This window comes from Bombina bombina, chromosome 4 (assembly GCF_027579735.1).
Source record: "Bombina bombina isolate aBomBom1 chromosome 4, aBomBom1.pri, whole genome shotgun sequence".
NCBI classification, from domain to species: Eukaryota; Metazoa; Chordata; class Amphibia; order Anura; family Bombinatoridae; genus Bombina; species Bombina bombina.
Window position 1 is genome coordinate 931,171,381 of NC_069502.1, and position 23,941 is coordinate 931,195,321.

At 38.2% G+C, this 23,941-nt stretch overlaps 1 protein-coding gene across 2 annotated transcripts in view; it reads left to right on the plus strand.

Annotated features, from left to right (window-relative positions):
• The window catches only part of VIT (vitrin), a 204,950-nt gene that overhangs the window by 114,269 nt on the left and 66,740 nt on the right, over positions 1–23,941 (plus strand). Inside the window, exons 4-9 of one of the 2 annotated variants that reach the window (XM_053711892.1) lie at positions 2,855–3,011; positions 4,257–4,390; positions 6,644–6,706; positions 17,270–17,467; positions 20,370–20,438; positions 23,536–23,574. In XM_053711892.1, coding sequence (XP_053567867.1) covers positions 2,855–3,011; positions 4,257–4,390; positions 6,644–6,706; positions 17,270–17,467; positions 20,370–20,438; positions 23,536–23,574 — 660 coding nt within the window. The remainder of the gene's footprint in view (positions 1–2,854; positions 3,012–4,256; positions 4,391–6,643; positions 6,707–17,269; positions 17,468–20,369; positions 20,439–23,535; positions 23,575–23,941) is intronic. The other variant, XM_053711893.1, reaches the window with a different exon arrangement.

A 23,941-nucleotide genomic window follows, 5' to 3' on the forward strand; every position in this document is an offset into this window, starting at 1 on the left:
TTAAGTTGCCTAATAATTATGCACAGTAATAGTCACCTGCACACACAGATATCCCCCTAAAATAGCTATAACTAAAAACAAACTAAAAACTACTTCCAAAACTATTCAGCTTTGATATTAATGAGTTTTTTGGGTTCATTGAGAACATGGTTGTTGTTCAATAATAAAATTAATCCTCAAAAATACAAGTTGCCTAATAATTCTGCACTCCCTGTATATATATATATATATATATATATATATATATATATATATATATATATATATATATATATATATATATATGATAGTAATTTATATATGAAATGAAAACTAATTGTATATTTGTAACATAAATATTTTTCAGTTATGTGTTACAAATATTACACATATTAACACAAATATATATGTATATATGTATATATTCATATGCAGATATATTTATATTTGCTGTCCATCCCTTCGCGTCTTACCCCCTTCGCTGCGCCAGGTTCTCATACCATGTCTCATGGCATGAGAGTGAGGCTCCCATTGGAGCCTATGGAAGCGCGCTCTTGAGCGTGCAAAGTTTTCCAACAATTCGAACGCGAGGTCACATTTGCATTGCGCTCAATTTCTAATACCAGTGCACATTTGCGTGCGCTGATGTTACTGAGTGGAGTGCAAATATTGCGCTTGTGCAAGGTATATTTTGCACTCCACTCATAATCTGGCCCCTAAATATTTTAATTGTTGTAAGGCATTGTTGGGAGCTATTTTAGTTGTTCCTACTATTATTATTATTATTATAATACTTTATTTATTAAGCGCCAACATATTCCGCAGCGCTGTCCATGGATACAATTCATTTAAATAAAAGAATACAAGACTTGTAAGATACAGGATAAAATTTGCAAACACATACAGGAGGGACTGAGGGCCCTGTTCCCGTGGGAACTTACAATCTAGAAGGGTAGGAGGTTGAGAAACAGGAGGTGAGGACAGCAAGATTGAGAAAGATGTTAATACAGAGTTAGATGAGGGAAATATTAGGTAAGTGAAATTAATTTATTATTGAGTTGGGTGGTAGGCTTCTCTAAACAGAAAAGTCTTCAGGGAACATTTAAAGGAAGAAAGATTAGGGCAAAGCCTGACAGCACGAGGGAGAGTGTTCCAGAGGGTAGGTGCTGCACGACAGAAGTCCTGCAGTATAGCATGAGAGGAGGTGATAGTTGCGAATTCAAGGAGCAGGTCATTGTTGGATCTTAGTGGATGGGCTGGAGTATACTTGTGTATTAGAGAGGATAGGTAGAGGGGAGCGGCGTTGGTGAGAGTTTTGTATGTAAGGGTGAGAATTTTGAATTTGATTCGGCTGTGAATGGGGAGCCAATGAAGGGACTCACAGAGAGGTGCAGCAGATACAGATCGATGGGAAAGGTGGATCAGCCTGGCAGAGGCATTTAGGATGGATTGAAGGGGGAGAGGCGGGAAAGAGGAAGGCCATCGAGTAGGTTATTGCAGTAGTCAAGTCGGGAGATAACAAGGGAGTGGATTATTTGCTTTGTGGTGTCAGCGCTCAGAAAAGGGCGAATTTTGGAAATATTGCATAGATGATTACGGCAGGATGTAGAAAGCAATTGGATATGGGGGACGAAGGATAGGCTTGAGTCAAGTGTGACTCAGAGGCAGCGGACTTGGGGCGATGGTGGAATGTTGATGCTGTCAACAGGGATAGAGAAGTCAGAAGTCGGCGTAGAGCTTGAGGGGGGGATAAGAAGGAGCTCAGTCTTGGACATGTTAATCTTTAGGTGGTGAGAGGCCATCCAGGTAGAAATACCAGATAAGCAGTTGCTGACATGAGAGAGGACAGAGGGAGAGAGAGCAGGGGTGGAGAGGTAGATCTGGGTGTCATCAGCAGCATAGAGGTGATATTTGAAGCCATAACTGTTGATAAGTTTACCCAGCGAAGAAGTATAGATGGAGAAGAGTAGAGGACCCAGAACAGATCCTTGAGGTACTCCAACAGACAGAGACATAGGAGAGGAGGAGTCGCCGGCAAATGACACAGAAAAAGAACTGTGAGAAAGATAGGATTGAATACAGGAAAGAGCAGTGTCACAGAGGCCAAAAGAGCTAAGGGTCTGTAGGAGGAGGGGGTGGTCAACTGTGTCGAAGGCAGCTGAGAGGTCAAGTAAGATGAGTATAGAGTAGTGGCCAATATTTTTAGCAGAGAGAAGATCGTTTGTGACCTTGGTAAGGTCAGTCTCAGTTGAGTGTTTTGGGCGGAATCCGGATTGCAGTGGGTCAAGCAAGGAGTTGGCGGACAGGTAGTGGGTTAGGCGATTGTAAACTAGTTTTTCAAGGAGTTTTGATGTTAGTGGAAGCAGTGATATGGGGCGGTAGCTTTTAGGAGAATTAGGGTTGAGGGAGGGTTTTTTGAGTATGGGAGTGACTTTTGCGTGTTTGAAAGAAGATGGGAATGAGCCGGTAGAGAGAGATAGGTTGAAGATGTGGGTAAAAGCAGGAGTGAGAGTGGAAGATAGGGAGGGTATTAGATGGGAAGGGATAGGGTCGAGTGGGCAGGTAGTGAGGCGTGAGGAAGATAGTAAGGAAGAAACTTCATTTTCAGTGGCTGGATGGAAGATACAGAGGGTGGCAGAGGGAGTAATTGGGCCTGTTGTTGGATGCTTTATTTTTTTACTAGATGCTTTATTTTTGTTTTTGTAGGTAGGAAGTTTTAAATACTAATAAAGTTTATGTACAAGAAAAGAAGTGACAAATGTCTCAAAAAGCTAATTTTAAGAGGACATTATTTGTTTCAAAAACATTTTCTATATACAAGAATTGATCATGTGTAGGCTATCATTAATGCCCTAATATTTTTTTATTTGTACAGATGCCCCTCATATTGATTGTGACATTAAGGCAGGGAAGATTCTCAACCCAGAATTCCTTGCAAAATGCCCTGCTGGATGCGACGACACAAAATACCGTGTCTATGGCACAGACATATATGCATCATTCTCCAGTGTTTGCTCTGCTGCCATACACAGGTCTGCAGGTTTGAGTATACTATATATATATATATATATATATATATATATATATATATATATATATATATATATATAACTATTTTTAAACTTTGTAACTTTTCTTTAAAAAAGCTTCTTCTATTATCTCTTAATGTATTAACTGACCATAATTTCTGCAAAGTACAATACAGTGACTCTAGACCAGTAATGTTGAATCTTGGCACTCCAGATGGCTAAGAACTACATTTCCCATGATGCTTGACTGGATGTCAGAATGCCAATTAAGCATCATGGAAAAGGTAGTTCTAAAACATCTGGAGTGCCAAGGTTTGCCATCACTGCTCTAGGCCATTATCTAGGCCAGTGTCAACCATAAAAATGTTTTTCATGATTCAGATATAGCATAGACTTTTAAGCAACTTTCCAACGTCTATCAAATTTGCTTGATTCTCTTGGTATCCTTAGTTGAAGGAGCAGCAGTATAGTACTGGGAGCTAGCTAAACACATCTGCTGAGCCAATTAAAAAAAACATATATGTGCAGCCACCAATCAGCAGCTAGCTCCCAGTAGTGCATTGCTGCTCCTGAGCCTACCTAGGAATACTTTTTAACAAAAAGGATACCTATAGAATTATGCAAACTAGATAATAGAAATAATTACTAAACTAACTATTACTAAATTAGAATTTTCTAAAGTAAAAACAAATATTGTTAACTAAACAATTGCTTGAATGTATGCAATGGCTCATTTACAATACAAAGCACAGGTTGTAAAAAAAATGTATGTTGTATGGAAGAAAATCTTAAGACTGCTGCTCCTTAACTGGTCCACCTCTGAGGCTGCGGACATCAATACGCCCGATCGCATACGATCCGGTTGACACCCACTGCTAGCAGCCAAATGGCCACAAATCTGCAGGGGGCGGCATTGCACAAGCAGTTCACTAGAACTGCTTGTGCAATATTAAGCGTATGCTGTCGGCATTCAGCGATGTCTGGTGGACATGATACGCTACAGCGGATCATGTCCACCAGACATTGATAAATCCGCCCCTTATTGTCTATTTGTCAATAATTTAATGGTCTTTGAATTGAATGCTCTCTCTTAATTTTAAATCAGAAACCAAACATGCTGTTTTTCACTTTAAATATGGCTGCTTATAAAACTTTGAAGTGTACTTTAAAATTACTTTGGTATCTTATATCTATGTGAAAATAACTGTCATTTCGTATAACAAATATTCATTTATTTTTATTTCTCAGCGGTGTAATAGACGGCTCTGGGGGAAAAATCCTTGTTCGTAAGGTTGCTGGTCAGTCTGGTTACAAAGGAACATTCTCTAATGGGATACGATCTTTGTCATTGCCCCGCTGGAAAGAATCATTTGTTGTAGCAGGTAATTTCTGATTCTCATTTTAAACTAGGAGGTTTGTGTGACAGCTTTATACCTAGATATGATGATAAAGCCCAAACACCTCATCATGGCACCCCTAAGTGTTTGGGTGCCATCTTGCTGATTTTAAATGGCTATAAACTTTATCTAAAATGATGTCAAGCTAAATACAGTGTCCATAGAAATGACCTTCTGAACTTGGGAATGAACTGCATTCATAGGGATCCATTTTCAAGCAGCGTCTTATTTATATCTGTCCTTGATTGAACACAAAAGGAGATAAGATTAAACATTACAAGAGTATATCCCTGGACAGGAAAACAATGCAATTTTGCTTACAAAATAATGCATTTAAATGTTTATGAAAGTTTTACCTTGTAAGCAGATAATTTGCAATAATTTGCTTAAAGGGATACTAAACGCAAAATGTTTCTTTCATGATTCAGATAGAGCATGCAGTTTTATGCAACTTTTTAAAATTACTCCTATTATCAAATTTTCTTTGTTCTCGTGGTATCTTTATTTGAAAAAGCAGGAATCTACGCTTAGGAGCCGGACCATTTTTGGTTCAGGACCCTGGGTAGCACTTGGTGGTGGCCCGGCTCCTAAGCTTAGATTCCTGCTTTTTAAAATAAAGATACCAAGAGAACAAAGAAAATTTGATAATTGGAGTAAATTAGAAAGTTGCATAAAATTGCATGCTCTATCTGAATCATGAAAGAAAACAAAATTGGGTTTAGTATCCCTTTAAAGGGACAGTAAACGTTCAGAATAATGTTACATAATTCTGCACATAGTGCGGAATTATATCACATTATTTTAGCGGTAACTTTAAAAATGAAAAGTATTTGCAGATTTTATAGTCTAAAGTTGGACTCTGCTCCAGGGTCTACTGAGCGGGTCTTGGATAGCCAAAGTGCTTTGTGGTCTTACTGGCTAGACACAGCACGCCCGGTCTCGCTATTGGACTAAATGTAGCTCGCTCCCGCTCTGGTCTAGTAGTGGGAGCGAGCTACATTTAGTCCAATAGTGCGACTGGGTGTGCTGTGACTAGCCAGCAAGCCCGAGAAGCGCTTTGGATATCCAAGACCCGCTCTCCTTTAAAGGGACACTAAAGTTAAAATTAAACTCATATAGAACATACAATTTAAAAATAAAATAAAAAAAAGATTTCAATTTACTTCCATTATGAAAATGTTTACAATCACTGAGAATGTGCAAGAGTTCCCAGTATGTACGTTAATGCATTTAGTGACTGGATGATGGCTTTAACATGATATAGAGAAAAGGAAATGGAATTAACTGTCAGAAAAATCTGCTACTTATATTTTTATTATGTATTTGTCAGCTATGCAGTTCTACTGAATTTAAAGTGATGGTAAACGTAACACTTTTTATAATCAGATCCTGAATGTTAGTGATATTTTAGATGGACTTTAATTGATCACTTCTAATGAAGATGTGCTGTAATTTACTTTTTAATCTAGCTGTACATTCTTATACCGCACGCTCCCACAGCCCACTTCAAAAGTAATATTTTTTGCAAGCTAATGGTTTGAACTGTTCTCCAACCAGCACTCTATCCCTATGGCACTTTTATTGTAGCTAGAGCGCTGATTGGAGAACAGTTCAAACCGTTATCTCACAAAAAATATGACTTTTGAAGTGGGCGGCGGGAGTGCAGGGTATTAGAATGGCACGGCTAGATTAAAAAGTAAGTTACAGCACATCTTCATTAGAAGTGATCAATTAAAGTATATCTAAAATATCACTAACATTCAGGATATGATTATAAAAAGTGGAAAGTTTACCAACACTTTAATAATCCTTTAATTCCAAATATATACTACACATATAAAAGGGATTTACTCTTGGTTTATCTTACACTCTGTTTTCATCTACACTCAGTTGCTACTCATATCCCAGATGACTTCTTCCTATAGCCTTTTCAAAATTCAGTATAGGCAGAAACATTGTAACTCTTTTCTACATAGGAAAATTGGCTAGATATTTTGTTTACTGTAATATATTTGTCTAAGTTTAGAAAAGTATAAATGTATAACAGAAATAAAAATGTTTTTCTATATTATAATTACTTTTACAATACATATTGTTATTGCTATGTTGGTGTGTGTCAGTGAAAAAGAATGACAACCAATAATGTATTGATTGGTTCAAAATATTGTAACATAATAAAGGTGTTTTGTGTTTATAATCATTGCACTGAGTTTAACTCATATATTATTTCTAAAACAGAGGGAAAAGGAAAGAAAGGAGTCACTTACCCTTCCGTCCTTGACTATGCAGAAGTCAAGACAGGTAGGTTTACTTAAAGAATACAAATAAATGTTATTGTGTTGTTGTTGGAATACTGATTTTGCCAAATCAATGACAGTGTAATAAATTATTAAGCTTTCTCTCAAACCTCTACAGATCTATGCACCTTATTTACTAAAGATCACTCATAACTCCATTCTTTAGTGAATCAGCTGCACAGAAACATATAGAACCTAAAAAGACTAGAGAGGGATTTTAGTGAATGCTGTTCTTTTGTCTATTACAAGCAGCAAGCTCTTGTCATAATTTAAATTGATATACGTATGTTTTACTATGTTTATTTAATAAGAAATTCTAACTTTTATGTTGCTTAGTACTTTGGAAAAGTTTAACAATAGTAAGCTAAAATATTTGAGACTTTCCAAAAAGATGCCATAGAGTGGCTACTTAACAGTGAAGGACCTTATAGGTATCTGTCTCTAAATGGTAAAAATGTTACTTCTATTATGCAATTTGCTTTGTTTTCATTGTATCCACTGTTGAATAGCATACCTAGGTAGGCTTAAGAGCATCCATGAAATACTGGGGAGCTAGCTGCTGGTTGGTGGTTGCACTTATATGCCATTTGTTATTTTCTCAGCTGGTGTGTTCAGCTAGCTCCTCGTAGTGCATTGCTGCTCCTTTAACAAAGGATACCAAGAGAATGAAGCAAATTTGAGAATCCAAGAAATTTGGAAAGTTGTTTAAAGATGAAATCTGTATCTGACTCATGAAAGAAAATATTTGGGTTTCATGTCCCTTTCTTGCACTGCTGTTTATTTTTACTGATAAATATTATACATATACAGTACTGTATAAAATTACTTTAATGTTTCTTTGTGTTTCTATAGAAAACAGCATCATTTGGTTTTAACCCATAAAATTGATGTTTTCTGACTCAAACACTATGGAACAACTAGATTTTAAAGATACTGGGCTAGAATACAAATTTGCCCGTTTACTGGCACACGATAAATAACCAGCCATTACAAGTGGCTGGTTATTGCTACTGCGAGCTTGCGGTAGCAATTCATGCTACAAAAAATTAACCAGAGGTCAGACCACTGGTTAACTTTAAAAATGTCCCCCCAATTGCCCGCAAACTTAAGTGCGAGGTTCTTTAATAAAATAAAAAATAAGAGCATCTTTAATTTTTTATAAATTAACTGGACAAAGCAGTTTTTAGGGGTTAAAGGGACATTCCGGTCAACATTTAAATGTAGATAGATGAATGACATCTTTGAATAGAAACATATTTGCAATATATTTCTATTGGCAAAAAGGCTTCTAGTAAAAGTTATCACTGTATTAGTGTTAACATTTTTCTCTGCACGTGCTTGTGAGGCATAGCTAGATATTCTCAGTGCAACAGCATTTTAAATTATTTTTATTGAAGAGAGTTCTGGCATACAACATGCCATACAGATAGTTTGGTATTATTTAAAGTTGCACTTAACAAATGTAAAATAATCATTGTCAGAAAAACACGTGTTAGACAACATTTAAAAATAGGAGACATTACATTCAAGAGTATAGCATTATGAACATTGTTGGTTTGTGACTCAATTATGTACGAATAAAAGATGACTTTCCAAAACGTGTGATAAATTGAATGGTTAAATAAGCTTATATGATAATACAATACATTTAATAAAGGTATAAAATATGTTCATTGCGCATATTTACCAAGACTCTCTCATTGTCTATTGCCCAAACTCTCTCATTTTTTTAACTAAACTAAACATATAAAGTCAACAAATAAAACAAGACCCAAATAGGTCCAGGAGTACGTGAGCAGCTGTCTTAAAGGGACATAATACTCAAATGCTAAATCATTTGAAACTGATGCAGTATAACTGTAAAAAGCTGACAGGAAAATATCACCTGAGCATCTCTATGTAAAAAAAGAAGATATTTTACCTCACAATCTCCTCAGCTCACCAGAGTAAGTTCTGTGTAAAAAGTCATACTTTAGCTGCTGTCCAGCTGCAGGTAAACAAAAATAAAAAATTAAGAAATGAACAGCAGCCAATCAGCATTAGCAGTGCTGAGGTCATGAACTTCTTTACTGTGATCTCATGAGATTTCACTTAACTCTCATGAGATTTCATAGTAAACTTCCTTAAACTGAATAGGGAAATAACACAAGTGTGCACGAAGCTCACTACCTTACCTGTACTGGGACAGGCATACTGATTTGCTGCTTAAAGTCCTTTACAATGGGGTGTGAATACTTAGGACATTTTGAGGTAAAATATCTTTCTTTTTTGGGTATTTGGGTATCATTGCCCATTAATAGGACAAAATTGCAGTTAGATAATTCTCGGCTAGATATGGATGATATGTGTAAATGAACATGTTACTCAGCACTGCAAAATAGACATGGTTGCAATTTCAAGCAACAGATGTGTCTTACAAGGGTAGAGTCAGTCATGTGCACATACAAGACCACAGCCTGGGATATTTAGCTATATCTTAGAAGTATTATAGTGCAAAGATGTTTCCATACATGTGCAGTGTGATAGACCAAAGGATGGATTACAAGTATTCACACATAAAAAAGTAATTAAAAGGAAGCGTTAGTGCTGTATCTATCTCAGAGTAAATAGGTACTCCTATAAAGGCTTTGCAGGATATGATATGTTGATGAGTTAAAATGTGTTGGCGGGGTTGTAACTTTCAGTTTATATACTTGGCGTTAAAATGGTCTCTGCATCTAGGATAGATATGTAAATGTGGTGCACAGGTGGGCACTTTCTACTGCAATAAGTGGTATAAAACCTAGCATGTTAATCTGTTGGATGGATAGGTTCCTGAGCTTAAGTTCCTTTAAAAAGATAAAAAAGAAAACAACAAAAACTAAACAAACAATCTAAACCTAACATCAGAAACTAAGATTGGATGAGCAATCGCTTACATAGTGGTGCTTTGGTGGAGTCCAAATCTAAGCTATCCTATATTATCAAAGGCCAAGTGTTTGTCTGAAGCCGTCATGCGCAGTAGAGACAAACACTTGGCCTTGAGATAGGGAGCGCGAGGTACACAAACAGCTGTGAGGTCTGGGGAGCGCGAGGTAAGCTGATTGAAACAGCCTGTGTCAAGAGATATGGAGCGCGAGCTACTCAACAGCTGTGAGGTGTGCTGCGTGAGAAGCGGCCACACGCTCCCCAGACCTCACAGCTGTTTGTGGCCGATGGGAGCATTGCGATGGGGGCGTGGGCGGGCGTCGCGATGGGCGTGGCTGGGCGGTGCCGCCACGATGGGTCGTGGCCGGACGTCGCAATGGGGCGTGGCCGGGCGGGGTACCGCGATGTGAAGACTTCAAGACAGAGCCAGAGAGGGAGCAGAAGAGGGGGGGGAGAAAGAGCAGGAGAGGGGGGGGGGGAGAAGGGCCAAAGAGGGGAGAGAGAGCCAAAGGGGGGAGAGAGAGCCAAAGAGAAGGGGGAGAGAGAGCCAAAGAGAAGGGGGGAGAGAGAGCCAAAGAGAAGGGGGGAGAGAGAGCCAAAGAGAAGGGGGGGGGGGAGAGCCAAAGAGAAGGGGGGGGAGAGCCAAAGAGAAGAGGGGGGGGAGCCAAAGAGAAGGGGGGGGGAGAGCCAAAGAGAAGGGGGGGGAGAGCCAAAGAGAAGGGGGGGAGCCAAAGAGAAGGGGGGGGAGAGCCAAAGAGAAGGGGGGGAGAGCCAAAGAGAAGGGGGGGGAGAGCCAAAGAGAAGGGGGGGGGGGGGTAGAGCCAAAGAGAAGGGGGGGGAGAGCCAAAGAGAAGGGGGGGGGGAGAGCCAAAGAGGAAAAAGAGCCAAAAAGGAGAGAGAGCCAAAGAGGGGGGAGAGAGAGCCAAACAGGGGGGAGAGAGAGCCAAAGAGGGGGGGCAGAGCCAAAGAGGGGGGGAGAGCCAAAGAGGGGGGCAGAGCCAAAGAGGTGGAGGGAGAGCCAAAGAGGGGGGGGAGAGAGCCAAAGAGGGGGGAGAGAACAAAAGAGGGGGGAGAGAGAGAGCAAAAGAGGGGGGGGGGCAAAGGGGAGGGGAGAGCCAAAGAGGGGAGAGCCAAAGAGGGGAGAGAGAGAGAGCCAAAGAGGAAAGAGAGCCAAAGAGGAGAGAGAGCCAAAGAGGGGGGAGAGAGAGCCAAAGAGGGGGGAGAGAGAGCCAAAGGGGGGGGAGAGAGCCAATGGGGGGGGGAGAGCCAAAGGGGGGGGAGCCAAAGGGGGGGGAGAGCCAAAGGGGGGGGGAGAGAGCCAAAGGGGGGGAGAGCCAAAGAGGGGGGAGAGGGAGAGCCAAAGAGGAGAGAGAGCAAAAGAGGGGAGAGAGCCAAAGAGGGGGGGGGAGCCAAAGAGGGGGGGAGAGAGCCAAAGAGGGGGAGGAGAGCCAAAGAGGGGGGAGAGAACAAAAGAGGGGGGAGAGAGAGCAAAAGAAAGGAGGGAGAGAGCAAAAGAGGGGAGAGAGAAAGCAAAGGAGAGGGGGGAGAGAAAGCAAAAGAAAGGGGGGAAGAGAGAGCAAAAGAGAGGGGGGAGAGAGCAAGGGGTGGGACCGCTGTACTGCAAAAAATGGCCCGTGTACACGGGCTTTAGTACTAGTTTAATATATTTGGCTAAGAATTGGTACAAAACCATGTCCTGCACCTGAAAATTGACTGTTGCTGTACCCTAGTTTGCTGGGCTATATTGTGTGTATGTTCAAAACTTCAACATTTAGAGTACGAAAGTTAATATATGTACAAATCTCAATTGAACCAAGCTGTTAGAAATGACAAAACATCAAGTGTTATGAAATAGATAAGGCAATATAGTAAAAAAAAAGATGGCTATGGCACTGGCAACATTTTAAATGGCAACGAGTATCAGATGCAGATAAGACAATACTGTTGTATATATTATGAAATAGGTTTTGCAAGTAATCATGCTTCTGCATGAAGAAAACATTTGTGCATACATACGCACCTACAATAAAGTATGTACACAATCCACTGCATGAGACTATAATGTGTTCAGCATGCATCTAAACATAAAAGATAGGTTTATATAACTTGTAATGTTATTAGGATATTGCAAAATGTCAGTGTTGCTGAGCCGGTTATGTACAAGATACGTAAGGTGAGTAAGAAGATACCAGCTCCCTTGAGGATAGCTACCTAACTGACTCCATTCTGCGGTTATAAGTCCCATTAATGTTCGTAACAATCTATTTGCCGTGCCAACCGGCATAGATAGAGGCAGGGACAAGCCAAGGTGTGAGTAGGAAACGATTGTGAGCAAGCAAAGAAAACCTTGACAGAGTTGTCTGCATCTGCAGATACCAAGGCAGGGCAGCAATTAATCTCTGATGCTAGCCTGTTATCTGGTAGAGAGGGAGGATCCTGTAGCGAGTCAAGTATAGGTGGTGTCTCGGTGTCTCGTTGCAACACGCACAGAGTGAGAGTCAAGGTTTCTGAAGAAGTGCTTGATGGGTAGGCCACAAAGAACCCCTTAGGGCCACTGACTGCAGAGGGAGCATACTCTCTATCACATGACACAACGGAAATCCGTCGGCCGGGCCGGAGCAAAGAACATTTGAGTCGTCAGTCGTGATGGACCTTTGCGTGTGAGTGGGTAGTAAAGTTTTGCAAGTCTCATACTGAAGAGCAGGTTTGCAGGTTTGCCGGTTCAATTTTTGTAGGGTAGGACCTCCCAGCAGCTTGAACCGCTTCATGCAGTCTCTCATAGCTGTGGAACAAACGGTCAAATGTGGGCATAAAAACTGCAAGTATCTGTGCAGTAGTGTTATACTCTGATTCCATTGTTCTAAAATCAGTAGGCAGGAAATCAACATATACAAAGTCCCTCTTTGGTTCTATTTTAGCAAAATGCCTTCCGGGGAAGAAGAGAATAGAATACTTCTATCTGCTTGAGGTTCCCGGACAACTTATGTGTCAAGGGAGATGCAGATGGCTTAGAATGATGGCGATTTGGTAAAGATTAGAAGAGGATTTCTTCAGAGCAACATAAGCTCACGGCCATCTTCTAGGTCCCAGTGCACCAGCATTTTAAAAACTGCAGCTAATCAGAGCACCAGTGGGGCTTGTATCATGTCAGAAATTAACAAATTGAGTCATTACCAGATAGTACAAGCACCTTAGGCTCTCTGAGCAAGTGCTTTGTTTAAAATGTTCGTGCATATAGCTTTTATTAGAAGTATTTTTGCTAATACATGTATATTACAAAAATGCTTCTGTTCAATACCGAAATGCATCCATGTGGTTTCTAATTTTGGCTGGAATATCCCTTTAAAGTGTGGGGATATGGGCACTGAAAAATGCCTTTACATTGCGGTCTATGGGGACTGTGTTATCACTCAATATGTATATGTACATGCTTATATACATATATATTGAAGTTTTGCTGTCCATCGATGCGCGACTAAACCCCTTCACTGCGCTAGGTTCTCTGCTGTGTCTTAATGCATGAGAATGAGGCTCCCATTGGAGCCTATGAAAGGCCGCTATCATGAGTGCAAAGCTTTCCTGCAATGCGGATGCAAGATCGCGTTCACATTGTGTTCGACTTGTAATACCAGCATGCTGGTATTACTGAGTGGAGCGCAAATATCACGCTCACGTAAGCGCAATTTTGCGCTCCACATGTAATCTTTCTAACATAAGGCTGAGTGTAGTGCAATTAATCATTTACTCAGTCGCTGAGTAAATTTGTCCAATCTAAAATATAATATTTCAAAATGCATTACTGTGCTTTATTTTTTTTAAAAATGTATATTCCTTTTTTAGTGGTTGTTGTTCCTGTCAGCCAGTGTATAATAGATACATTGGTATTAGATGCAAGTCCTGTTTGTTTAACTTTAAACTTCAACAGATTTTACTTAACTATTTTTTTCATGCAAATATATATATATATATATATATATATATATATATATCTATATCTATACTATAAGTGCGTTTGTAACGCGTCCGTCACCAGTTGCACACGCATCCTCAAAGGAATGTTACGCAGGTGGATTCTTTCACCACCCTGCCATTTTCAGAATCCACTTGGATGCAGTGTAGGCAAGCAAAGCATTAAGAAAAAAACCACAAAACCGCCCGCACGAAATAACGAAAAAACACGTAACCGCCCACAAGAAATTTTTAAAAAAATGTACCGCCCACACAAAATAATAAAAACACCTAACCGCCACCAAGAAAGATTTAACAAACACCTAAACCGCCAAACCCCACATTGCAAAATAATAAAGCAATTAACTCCTAATCTGCAAATTAAACAACGTACATAACATAATTAAAATATTAACCCTTAAACCGCAAACCCCCCACATTGCAATAAACCTAATTAACCTATTAACCCCTAAACCTCCAAACCCCAACATCGCAAGAAACCTAATTAACCTATTAACCCCTAAACCACCAAGCCCCAACATCAAAATAAACCTAATTAACCTAATAACTCCTAAAACACCAACCCCCCACAGCGCAAAAAACTAATTTAATTACTAAGCCCCCAGCCCCCTAACCTAACACCCCCTAAATTAACCCCAATACTTTGTTACAATTAAAATAAAAAATCCTAACATTAATTAAAAAATTTAAAAATAAAACCCAATATTAAATTACTAAAAAAATTATCAAGAAAGAATAAAGTCTAAAATTACAGAAAAAAAATAAACAAAATTATCAAAAATTAAAAAACTAAACCTAATCCCTATGAAGATAAAAAAAAGCCCCCGCCAAATAAAAACACCCCATAATCTAAACTGAACTACCAATAGCCCTTAAAAGGGCCTTTTGTAGAGCATTGCCCTAAGTTAAACAGCTCTTTTACATGTAAAAAACACTAAGTCCCCCTAACAGTAAAAAAACGCATGTGTATGGGCATTGCCCTTATTCAGCTCTTTTACTGCCCTTAAAAGGGGCAATCAGCTCTTTTACAGCCCAAAAAAACCCTAATCTAAAAAAAAGTCACCCCCCCCCCCCAAAAAAAAGCCTAAGACTAAGCCCCAAATAGGTACTCACCGTTCCTGAAGTCTGGCGGAGAAGATCTTCTTCCAGGTGGCTCCATCATCTTCTATCTTCATCCGGAGCGAAGGCAGCACGGTTCTCATTGGTGGTCTTCAACGGCGGCGGTCCTCAGCGGCGTGAAGACTACTCTTCATGCAATTGTCCATCACACACTTAAGATTGAATGCAAAGTACCCCATTTTATTGGGGTACCTTGCATTCCTTTTGGCTGAAATTTGGAAATCAGCCAATAGGATGAGAGCTACTGAAATCTTATTGGCTGATTTGAACAGCCAATAGGATTTCAGTAGCTCTAATCCTATTGGCTGATTTAAAAATTTCAGTCAAAAGAAATGCAAGGTACCCCAAATAGAATGTGGTACCTTCCATTCAATTTTTAGTGTACACAGGAGATTGGATGAAGATGAACCTCCACGCTGCTAAAGATTGCAGCCGCTGAAGACCACCACTGAGAACCACCGCTGAGGACTTGTTGCTCCGGATACACGCATTGGGGAAGACCGCTCCGCACCTCCGCTACGCACTGCCTTAGCTCCGGATGAAGATAGAAGATGATGGAGCCGCCTGGAAGAAGACCTTAAAGGGACAGTATACACTCATTTTCATATAACTGCATGTAATAGACACTACTATAAAGAATAAGATGCACAGATACTGATATAAAAATCCAGTATAAAACTGTTTAAAAACTTACTTAGAAGCTGTCAGTTTGGCTCTGTTGAAAAGGTAGCTGGAAAGCCCACTGCAAGTGGCAAATAAGACACTCCCCTTTCTTTTGCATATGAAAAGACCCTTTACACAAACAGGAGCAAGCTGGAGAAGGTAGCTGACGGTATTCACATAAAACTTTGGGGCTTGGTTAGGAGTCTGAAAATCAGAGCAATGTTCTTTAAAAATAAGCAAAACTATACATTTATTTTAAAAAAAAACTTTATGGGCTATATAAATAGATCATCTACAAAACATTTATGCAAAGAAAAAATTAGTGTATAATGTCCCTTTAACCGCCTATGTTCAGGAACGGTGAGTACCTATTTAGGGCTTAGTCTTAGGCTTTTTTTTGGGGGGGATGGCTTTTTTTTTAAATTAGGGTTTTTTGGGCTGTAAAAGAGCTGATTGCCCTTTCGGTAGCTTAGGTTTTTTTAGACTTAATTTTTATTTTTATTTTGGGGGTTTGATTGGGTGGGGTGGTTTTACTGTTGGGGTAATTGGTCATTTTTCTTAGGTAAAGTTTAACCTAGGGCAATACCCTGCAAAAGCCCTTTTAAGGGCTATTGGTAGTTTAGTATTAGATTAGGGGGTGTTTTTATTTTGGGGGGATTTTTTATTTTTATAGGGGTATTAGTTTAGGTTTACATTTTATTTTGGATAGCTTTGTTTATTTTTTTCTGTAATTTTACATTTTATTTTTAGTAAAATTAGCTTTGGGGTTTGTATTTTTAAAGAAATAGATTGCACTCTCGGCAAGTATTATTATACTTTATTTATAAAGTGCCAACATATTCCACATCGATGTACATGGGTACAATTGATATAAGTAAAACAATGTTACAATACTTTTAAGAGACAAGACAAAATTTGACTAACAAATAGAAGAGGGATTGAGGACCCTATTCCCTTGGGAACATATAATCTAGATGGATAGGAGAGTGAGAAACAAGAGTACTGCAAGGGTGAGAGTAATGTTAATGCAGAGGTAGAGGAGGGCAATCATTAGACAGTTTATTTATTTGTTACTGACTGAGTTGGATGGAAGACTTCCCTGAACAAAAATGTCTTTAGGGAGCATTTAAAAGAAGGAAGATGAGGGAAAAATCTGACAGTGCAAGGAAATGTGTTCCAGTGGGTTGGTGCCGCAGGAGAGAGAGAAGTCCTGCAGTCTAGCATGGGAAGAGGTGATAATAGAAGATGCACAGAGCAGGTCATTGTTGGATCTTAGTGGGCGGGCTGCAGAATATTTGTTGATTAGTGAGAATAGGTAGTGGGGAGCGGCATTGGTAAGGGTTTTGTAGGTCAGTGTGAGAATTTAATTCTGCTGTGAATGGGGAGCCAGTGAAGGGAGTCACAGAGAGGTGCAGCAGATACAGAGCGACAGTACAGGAGGATTAGCCTGGCAGAGGCATTTAGGATGGATTGAAGGGAGAGAGAGGGGAGAGAGGAAGGCCAGTTAGTAGGTTATTGCAGTAGTCAAGTTGGAAAATTACAAGGGAGTGGATTAGTTACTTAGTATTGTAAGTGCTCAGAAATGGATGAATTTTGGAAATATTGCGTAGGTGGTTGTGGCAGGATGAAGCAAACAATTAGATGTGGAGGATGAAGGACAGATTGGCGTCAAGTGTCACTCTGAGGCAGCGGACTTGTAGTGATGGGGAGATAATGATGCTATTGACAGTGATAGAAAAGTCAGAAATCAGAGTAACAATTTTGGTCTTTCACAAGCAAAATATTCCCAGTTCTTAAAGATTTAAAGTATTTCCCGTCAGTATGTACCAAGCGTTAAGAAGCATTATGTACATGTAGTACATAGGTAATTTGAAATTTTTTATGTAATATTGTTGCTTTTCTCTTATAGATATAGTAGTGCATAGAGTTCCCCCACCCACCACAGTATCAACAACAACTCACTCAACCACTACTTCAACCACCACCACCACAACTCCAGAACCTACAACTCCAGTGCCCACCACCACACAAAAGCCCACAACTACAACCATTACAACAACAGCAACAGCCAGGACAAGACCTCCATTGCTGCGAGCAAGAGATACAGGTATGTTTGATAAATTAAAGAGCATCGTATTTTATTTTTAAATAAAGTATGTTTTTTTGGCTATTTGTTAAATGACCTGTAAATGAATTAAACACATTGTTTAAGACTCACACCCAGTTTGTTTATGTGTTGTTACTGAGGAAGTGTTAATTGGTGGGTACATGTACATGCCATTCCTGATTGGCTCACTGGCTGAATCCTTCTAAAGAGCGTCAATATGCTGCATATTTGTGTATCACTTTAATGATGCATTTAACCCTTAGACTACCCAATGAGGATATTACACAGTGTGCTTCTTGAAGTGTTTTTTGTGTGCATATATAAGTATTTTACTATCAATAATCACAAGTGTAAATCATATTTAATTCAATATTCTGGATGCCACATCGAAGAGGCCTACAGTAACTAAACTATGGCAGTTTAGAAAATATGTATAAAATTAAAGGGACATGAAAAACAAAAATTTTCTTTCATAATTTAAATAGATTATACATTTTTCAACAACTTTCCAATTTACTTCTGTTATGTATTTTGCTTCATTCTCTTGGTATCTTTTATTGATGAAGCAGCAATGCACTCCAGGAATCTAGCTGAATACATTTGTAAGCCAATGAAAATGATCATCAGCCACCAATCAGCAGCTAGCTCCAAGCTCCTGAGCCTATCTAGATATGCTTTTCAGCAAAGGATACAAAGAGAATGAAGCAAATTAAATAATAGAAGTAAATTGTAAAGTTTTTTTAAAATTGTATGTTCTATCTGAATCATAAAAGAAAATGTTTGGGTTTCATGTCCCTTTAAAGTCTTCCAGCTCCTATATTTGCTTTATCATCAAATGAATAATAGAAAGACAATGCAATAGTACTTTGTTTCAATTTCAAAATGAGTAGTAGAGTTTTATTCTGACAAATTTCAGTTAGTTTAATTGATCGTCCCCTTGTATCATGTGTCAGTCATCAGCCAATGATAAAATGCATATACTCTATTTATATGCTGTGAATAGAGTGTGCTTAAATGATAATGAAAGTTAAAGGGACAGGAAACCCCAAGTTTTTCTTTCATAATTTGGATAGAACATACAATTTTAAACAACTTTCCAAGTTACTTCCATTATCAAGCTCCTGAGCCTATCTAGATATGCCTTTCAACAAAGGATACAAAGAGAATGAGGCAAATTAAATAATAGAAGTAAATTGTAAAGTATTTTTTAAAATTGTATGTTCTATCTGAATCATAAAAGAAAATTTTGGGGTTTCATGTCCCTTTAAAGTCCTCCAGCTCCTTATATTAAAATGGCACAGTTTAGAAAATATGTATAAAATTAAAGTCCTCCAGTTCCTTATATTAAAATGACCTTTATTATACAACCATGGGTCCAACGTTTTACATCAACTTTTTGGCCCAATCTCAGCCCTTCATCAGGTATTGTCTCCATATCTGCATTTGTGAGTACAATTTAAAAATAGCCGTGCACACCAAGTAATTGCATTATTTTCAAATATTAAGGGTTACATTCGGGCTAGGTAATTAGTATAAATGAAAGTTTGTTACCAACTCCAGAATTATAGGATGTTTGTTCCTTTGCATTATTTTATTATTATTTTTTTTGTCTATAATATAATTTTTAGGCAAAGATTTTATCACATGGTGTGTACAATTAGTGTATCACATTTTATTAACTTAATTTAGCTTACAAACTCTAAAATGCAATTATCTGAATCATATTCCTCTTATTAAAAGACCATTAAATACAGTATATTTGCGTTATCATCAAATGAATAATAAAAAGACAATGCAATAGTACTTTTTTTCAATTTCAAAATGAGTAGTAGAGTTTTATTCTGACAAATTTCAGTTAGTTTAATTGTTCGTCCCCTTGTATCATGTGTCAGTCATCAGCCAATGATAAAATGCATATACTCTACTTATATGCTGTGAATAGAGTGTGCTTAAATGAAAATGAAAGTTAAAGGGACAAGAATCCCCAAGTTTTTCTTTTATGATTTGGAAAGAACATAGGGCTAGATTTATTAAAGCCCTACGGCTGCAAGTTCTCACAAGAACTTGCTCGCCGTCATTTATCAAGCAGCGGTCACCAGACCATCGCTTCCCTAACCTCTTCACCACCTCTAATGTGGCGAAATGCAATCTCCTCGGTCTAGTCAGACCAAGGAGATTGACAGCTCCTGCCCGCGCGTGATTGGCTGTGCGCGGGCAGGGGGCGGGATTGCACGCGAGCCCAAGATTGTGCTTGTGTGCAATGGCGAATACCTGCCGGTAATTTTGCCCCGCCACAGGCGAGCTGAGGCGTACAGGGGCGCGTATACGTGCCCCTGTATGCCTCAACTTTAATAAATCTAGCCCATACAATTTTAAACAAATTTTCAATTTTTATTCCATTATCAAATTTGCTTTGTTTTCTTGTTATCCTTTGCTGAAAGAACAGCATTGCAATACTGGCAGCAAGATGAACACATCTAGTCAGCCAATCACAAAAGAGAAATGTGTGCAGGCACCAATTAGAAGCAGCTCCCACTAGTGTATAATATGTGCAGATTCTTTTTCTACAAGGGATACCAAGAGAACAAAGCACATTTGAAAATAAAAGTGAATTTAAAAGTGTCTTAAAATTACATGCTCTATAGAAATCAAGCAAGTTTAATTTTCACTTCCTATCCCTTTAAATGGATTTTTTTATATATTGCATTCTCTATCTGAATCATGAAAGTTTGATTTTGACTACTTTAATTTTACTGCCTTACAGTTGTACTACTTAAGTGATGTAAGGTTTATAACTAAAAAAGTATCCAGTCGAAGGATGAGTTTATTTTTTAAACATTGTTAAAGGGATGATCTTTGCTATAAATACGACCTAATTTTGCCTTTTTTCTTATATCTTCAGGATCAAGCTATATCCATCCTGCATACCGATCAATTGTTGCCGCATCATCAAGTAAGAGCACACTAAATGGTAAAAAAACAAGTTTATTATTATTCCCAATCAGAAATTAATAATTATATAAAAATAATCACTATATATTATTTAACTTTGCAGCAACAATTAAAAAAATATGATGAGCTGGAACAATTTGCTGCTTTTTATTTTAGTAGAAATACTTATGTTAAAGGACATTAAATATTACATAAAATAAATACAGTATGCACAGTAAATGTAGCTATAAACTATCATTTTACCTATAAGATTAACAGCAACAAATACCTTTGTGAATCTCCTCTAGAAAATTCCTCCAATCAGCTCCAAAGTTGCCAATTTTTTTTCTCAAAATCAACAATGGAAGGAGCAGCCAATCAGAAGGCTGCCATCCATGCTTTGCCTTTTTATTAGGCAAATGCTACAGTCAGTCCATCTGCTCTGAGCAGATATCCGAAGCATGCGCTATACAGTAATTTTGATGTATTTTGTGAAACTTTTTTTTTGACCGTAACATCTAACCCAAGCTGAGGTTGCGCTATCCTGACACATGTTTAATTCAATTGCGCTCAAGCGAATACGTTTACTTTCAACTTGTAATACGTGCTCTACTTCTGACACAAGCAAACACCCGCGATAAACCTGATCATGCTCATGCACAGTTAGCGCACCACTCGTAACCTAGCCCTTTGATGAGTATGACGACCCATTGTTATCATGTGCCTCAAATCTGCAGTGTGAATGGCGATCAGGTGTGGTCATCCTGAGGGTTCCCCAACTAATCTGGATCTGGACTTCAGCCTCCTCTGCAGTTGCCTCTTCCTGTAGGAAGCTATGGAGATTGAGCCAGGGGTCTGGGGGCACATCTCAAGCCCGTATATCAATTCAAATGAGCGGTCACATGCCCCTGTAAATTACAGATGATCATCGTAAAAATGTCCATTACTTGCAGCAGCATGTAAAATGTTTCTTATTTGAAAGGGCAGACTCCCTACTAGAAACAAAATATGACCCCCTCTTGAAAAATTGAATTTGCCTCTTTTAAATAAGGGGTCACATACACCCCTCTAATTTTCAGGTGATAACCATGGTAATGGTGATCACTTGCCCCAAGTATACACCTGTACAAGGTTTAAGGAGGGGGAAGGGGCACTTTTAGAGACCCCATTCACCCTTCATAAAACACAAAAGGGTATGAGATCCCAGTTTAAAAGAGGGGACTCCCTCTTTCCACTGTGCAATCGCATACCCCTGTCAAAAGTTGGTGATTGACATAAAAAAAGCACTCAATAACCTCATATATTTACTGTTTTGGGGGCAGTGGTCCCAAAGGAGCCCCTATGCCCTACAGACAGCATACAACACATACACACAATACCCATTGCTCATTATTAAAGGGACACTGAACCAAATTTTTTCTTTCATGATTCAGATAGAGCATGAAATTTTAAGCAACTTTCTAATTTACTCCTATTATCACATTTTCTTCATTATCTTGGTATCTTTATTTGAAATGCAAGAATGTAAGTTTAGGTGCCGGCCCATTTTTGGTGAACAACCTGGGTTGTTCTTGCTGATTGGTGGATAAATTCATCCACCAATAAAAAAAGTGCTGTCTAGAGATCTGAACCAAAAAAAAAGGCTTAGATGCCTTCTTTTTCAAATAAAGATAGCAAGAGAATGATGAAATTTGATAATAGGAATAAATTAGAAATTTGCTTAAAAATGCATGCTCTATCTGAATCATGAAAGAAAAAAATTGGGTTCAGTGTCCCTTTAAATGAGGGGTCTCATGCTCCTTTAAATAGCAGGTGATTGAAAGGGGAGGCCACTCTTTCAGAGGAGGGGTCACATTCACAGTGGTCATTTGGAACAACATATACATAAACAAACGTGAGATCCCTTATTTGATAACAGCAATTCAGCTCATTCAAATGAGTGGTCCTGTGTATGTCTGTTGTCAGCTGATGGCCATAACAATTACAAATACCACTCAGTATTGGTTCTATTTTGGGGGATATTTTTTTTAAAAGGCCTTTATTACCCCCTAACTATAATAATATATTAAAAAACCACACATTTGAAAGAGTGAGGTTTCACGATTAAGATAAGGATTTTCATGTCTATGAAGTGATCACCATAGTAAGAATGATAACCTGGCAGTCACTGCTAGCCTCGTTTTTTGTGTTGTTGATGTAATGGTTCATAGTTCCTTGTTTCAAGAATCAAAATAAATGGGATAACTGGTTGACTGTAAACATATGTGATGTTTTGTGAAATTCTATATAGGCTGACTTTTGGTAGATCTATTTTTGTTGTTGTTGTTGTTTTACAATGTTTTGACAGGCTTAGTGTGTTTGGACAAGCATAGGAGCATACATTGCCAAAATGGGTTAATCCACCCCTCTAGGAAATCAGAAGTTTGTGTAATTTTATATGTAATATTTCTATGGTTAGATTTATTTGTATGGTCATTTTCTGCAGTAATTGCATGATGGTGCATAGTGACGAAATATTAAATATTAATTTTAATTGAACAATATAGATATAAAATCCTAAATGTTGCTGTTAACTGCTAAATGTAGGACAATAAAATGTGTATTTGAAATATTTAGGAAATAATTACCCCTGTGGTGCCATACACTATGTACACTAGAAATGTATACGAAAATTTAATTTATTTTGCATTTCATATGTTGTGTTTTCTGCAAACTAAAGTTATTTTCTAAAAATTATTGGTCTGCTGAAAAAAAATGAAGTATCATTTGTGTGGGTATCTCAGAAAAAAAGTTAAAATGTATTTGTAAATCAAATGAGGGACAAACAACTAAAAACACCTCTAGGTGTGAAAATGGCTCAGAAGTGAAAGAGTTAAACACACAAAATATATATATTTTTTGTTGCCCACCCACCAGAAATTCCCAAAGCACACATTTGTATTTTCACTTTTTCCTGGTGCTACACAATCTAGGGTACAATGCTTATGAATTATTTAGATTTTTAATTTTATTAATTGTATTGTTGTTTGCATTAGAATGTCCATTTAACAAGTTCTTCTTTATTTGCATCAAATACATACATTTTGTGTGTCCAACATACTGTACTGAGCAATTCAGCTAATGTTTTTGTATTCCAGGGCAAATGCAAGCAGCACAAGGAAGAGGACAAAACCAAGGTACGCTGTATTACATTTACTCTTAAAAGGACATTAAACATTTTGACATTATTGTAATATGAAATGTTTTTTTTAACTCTTTGTGTTATAATTTCATTGTTTATTTTATCATATTTTTCTGTAATTTAACTGAGAACATTTAAGGGCTTTTCAATTTCACTGACTTTTTTTTTTTTTAAAAAGTAATATGAAGGTGTTGTAATTTAGATATCCTAAAGTTAAAAGGTTGCTATTGTTATCTAATATCTGCTGCTGATGCCAGTTAGGAATGGTTATAACTGGGCTGATAAAGCAACTATCTTGCAGAGTTTAAAATCAGTTTAAAGGGATATCAAACCCAAACATTTTCTTTCATGGTTCAGATAGA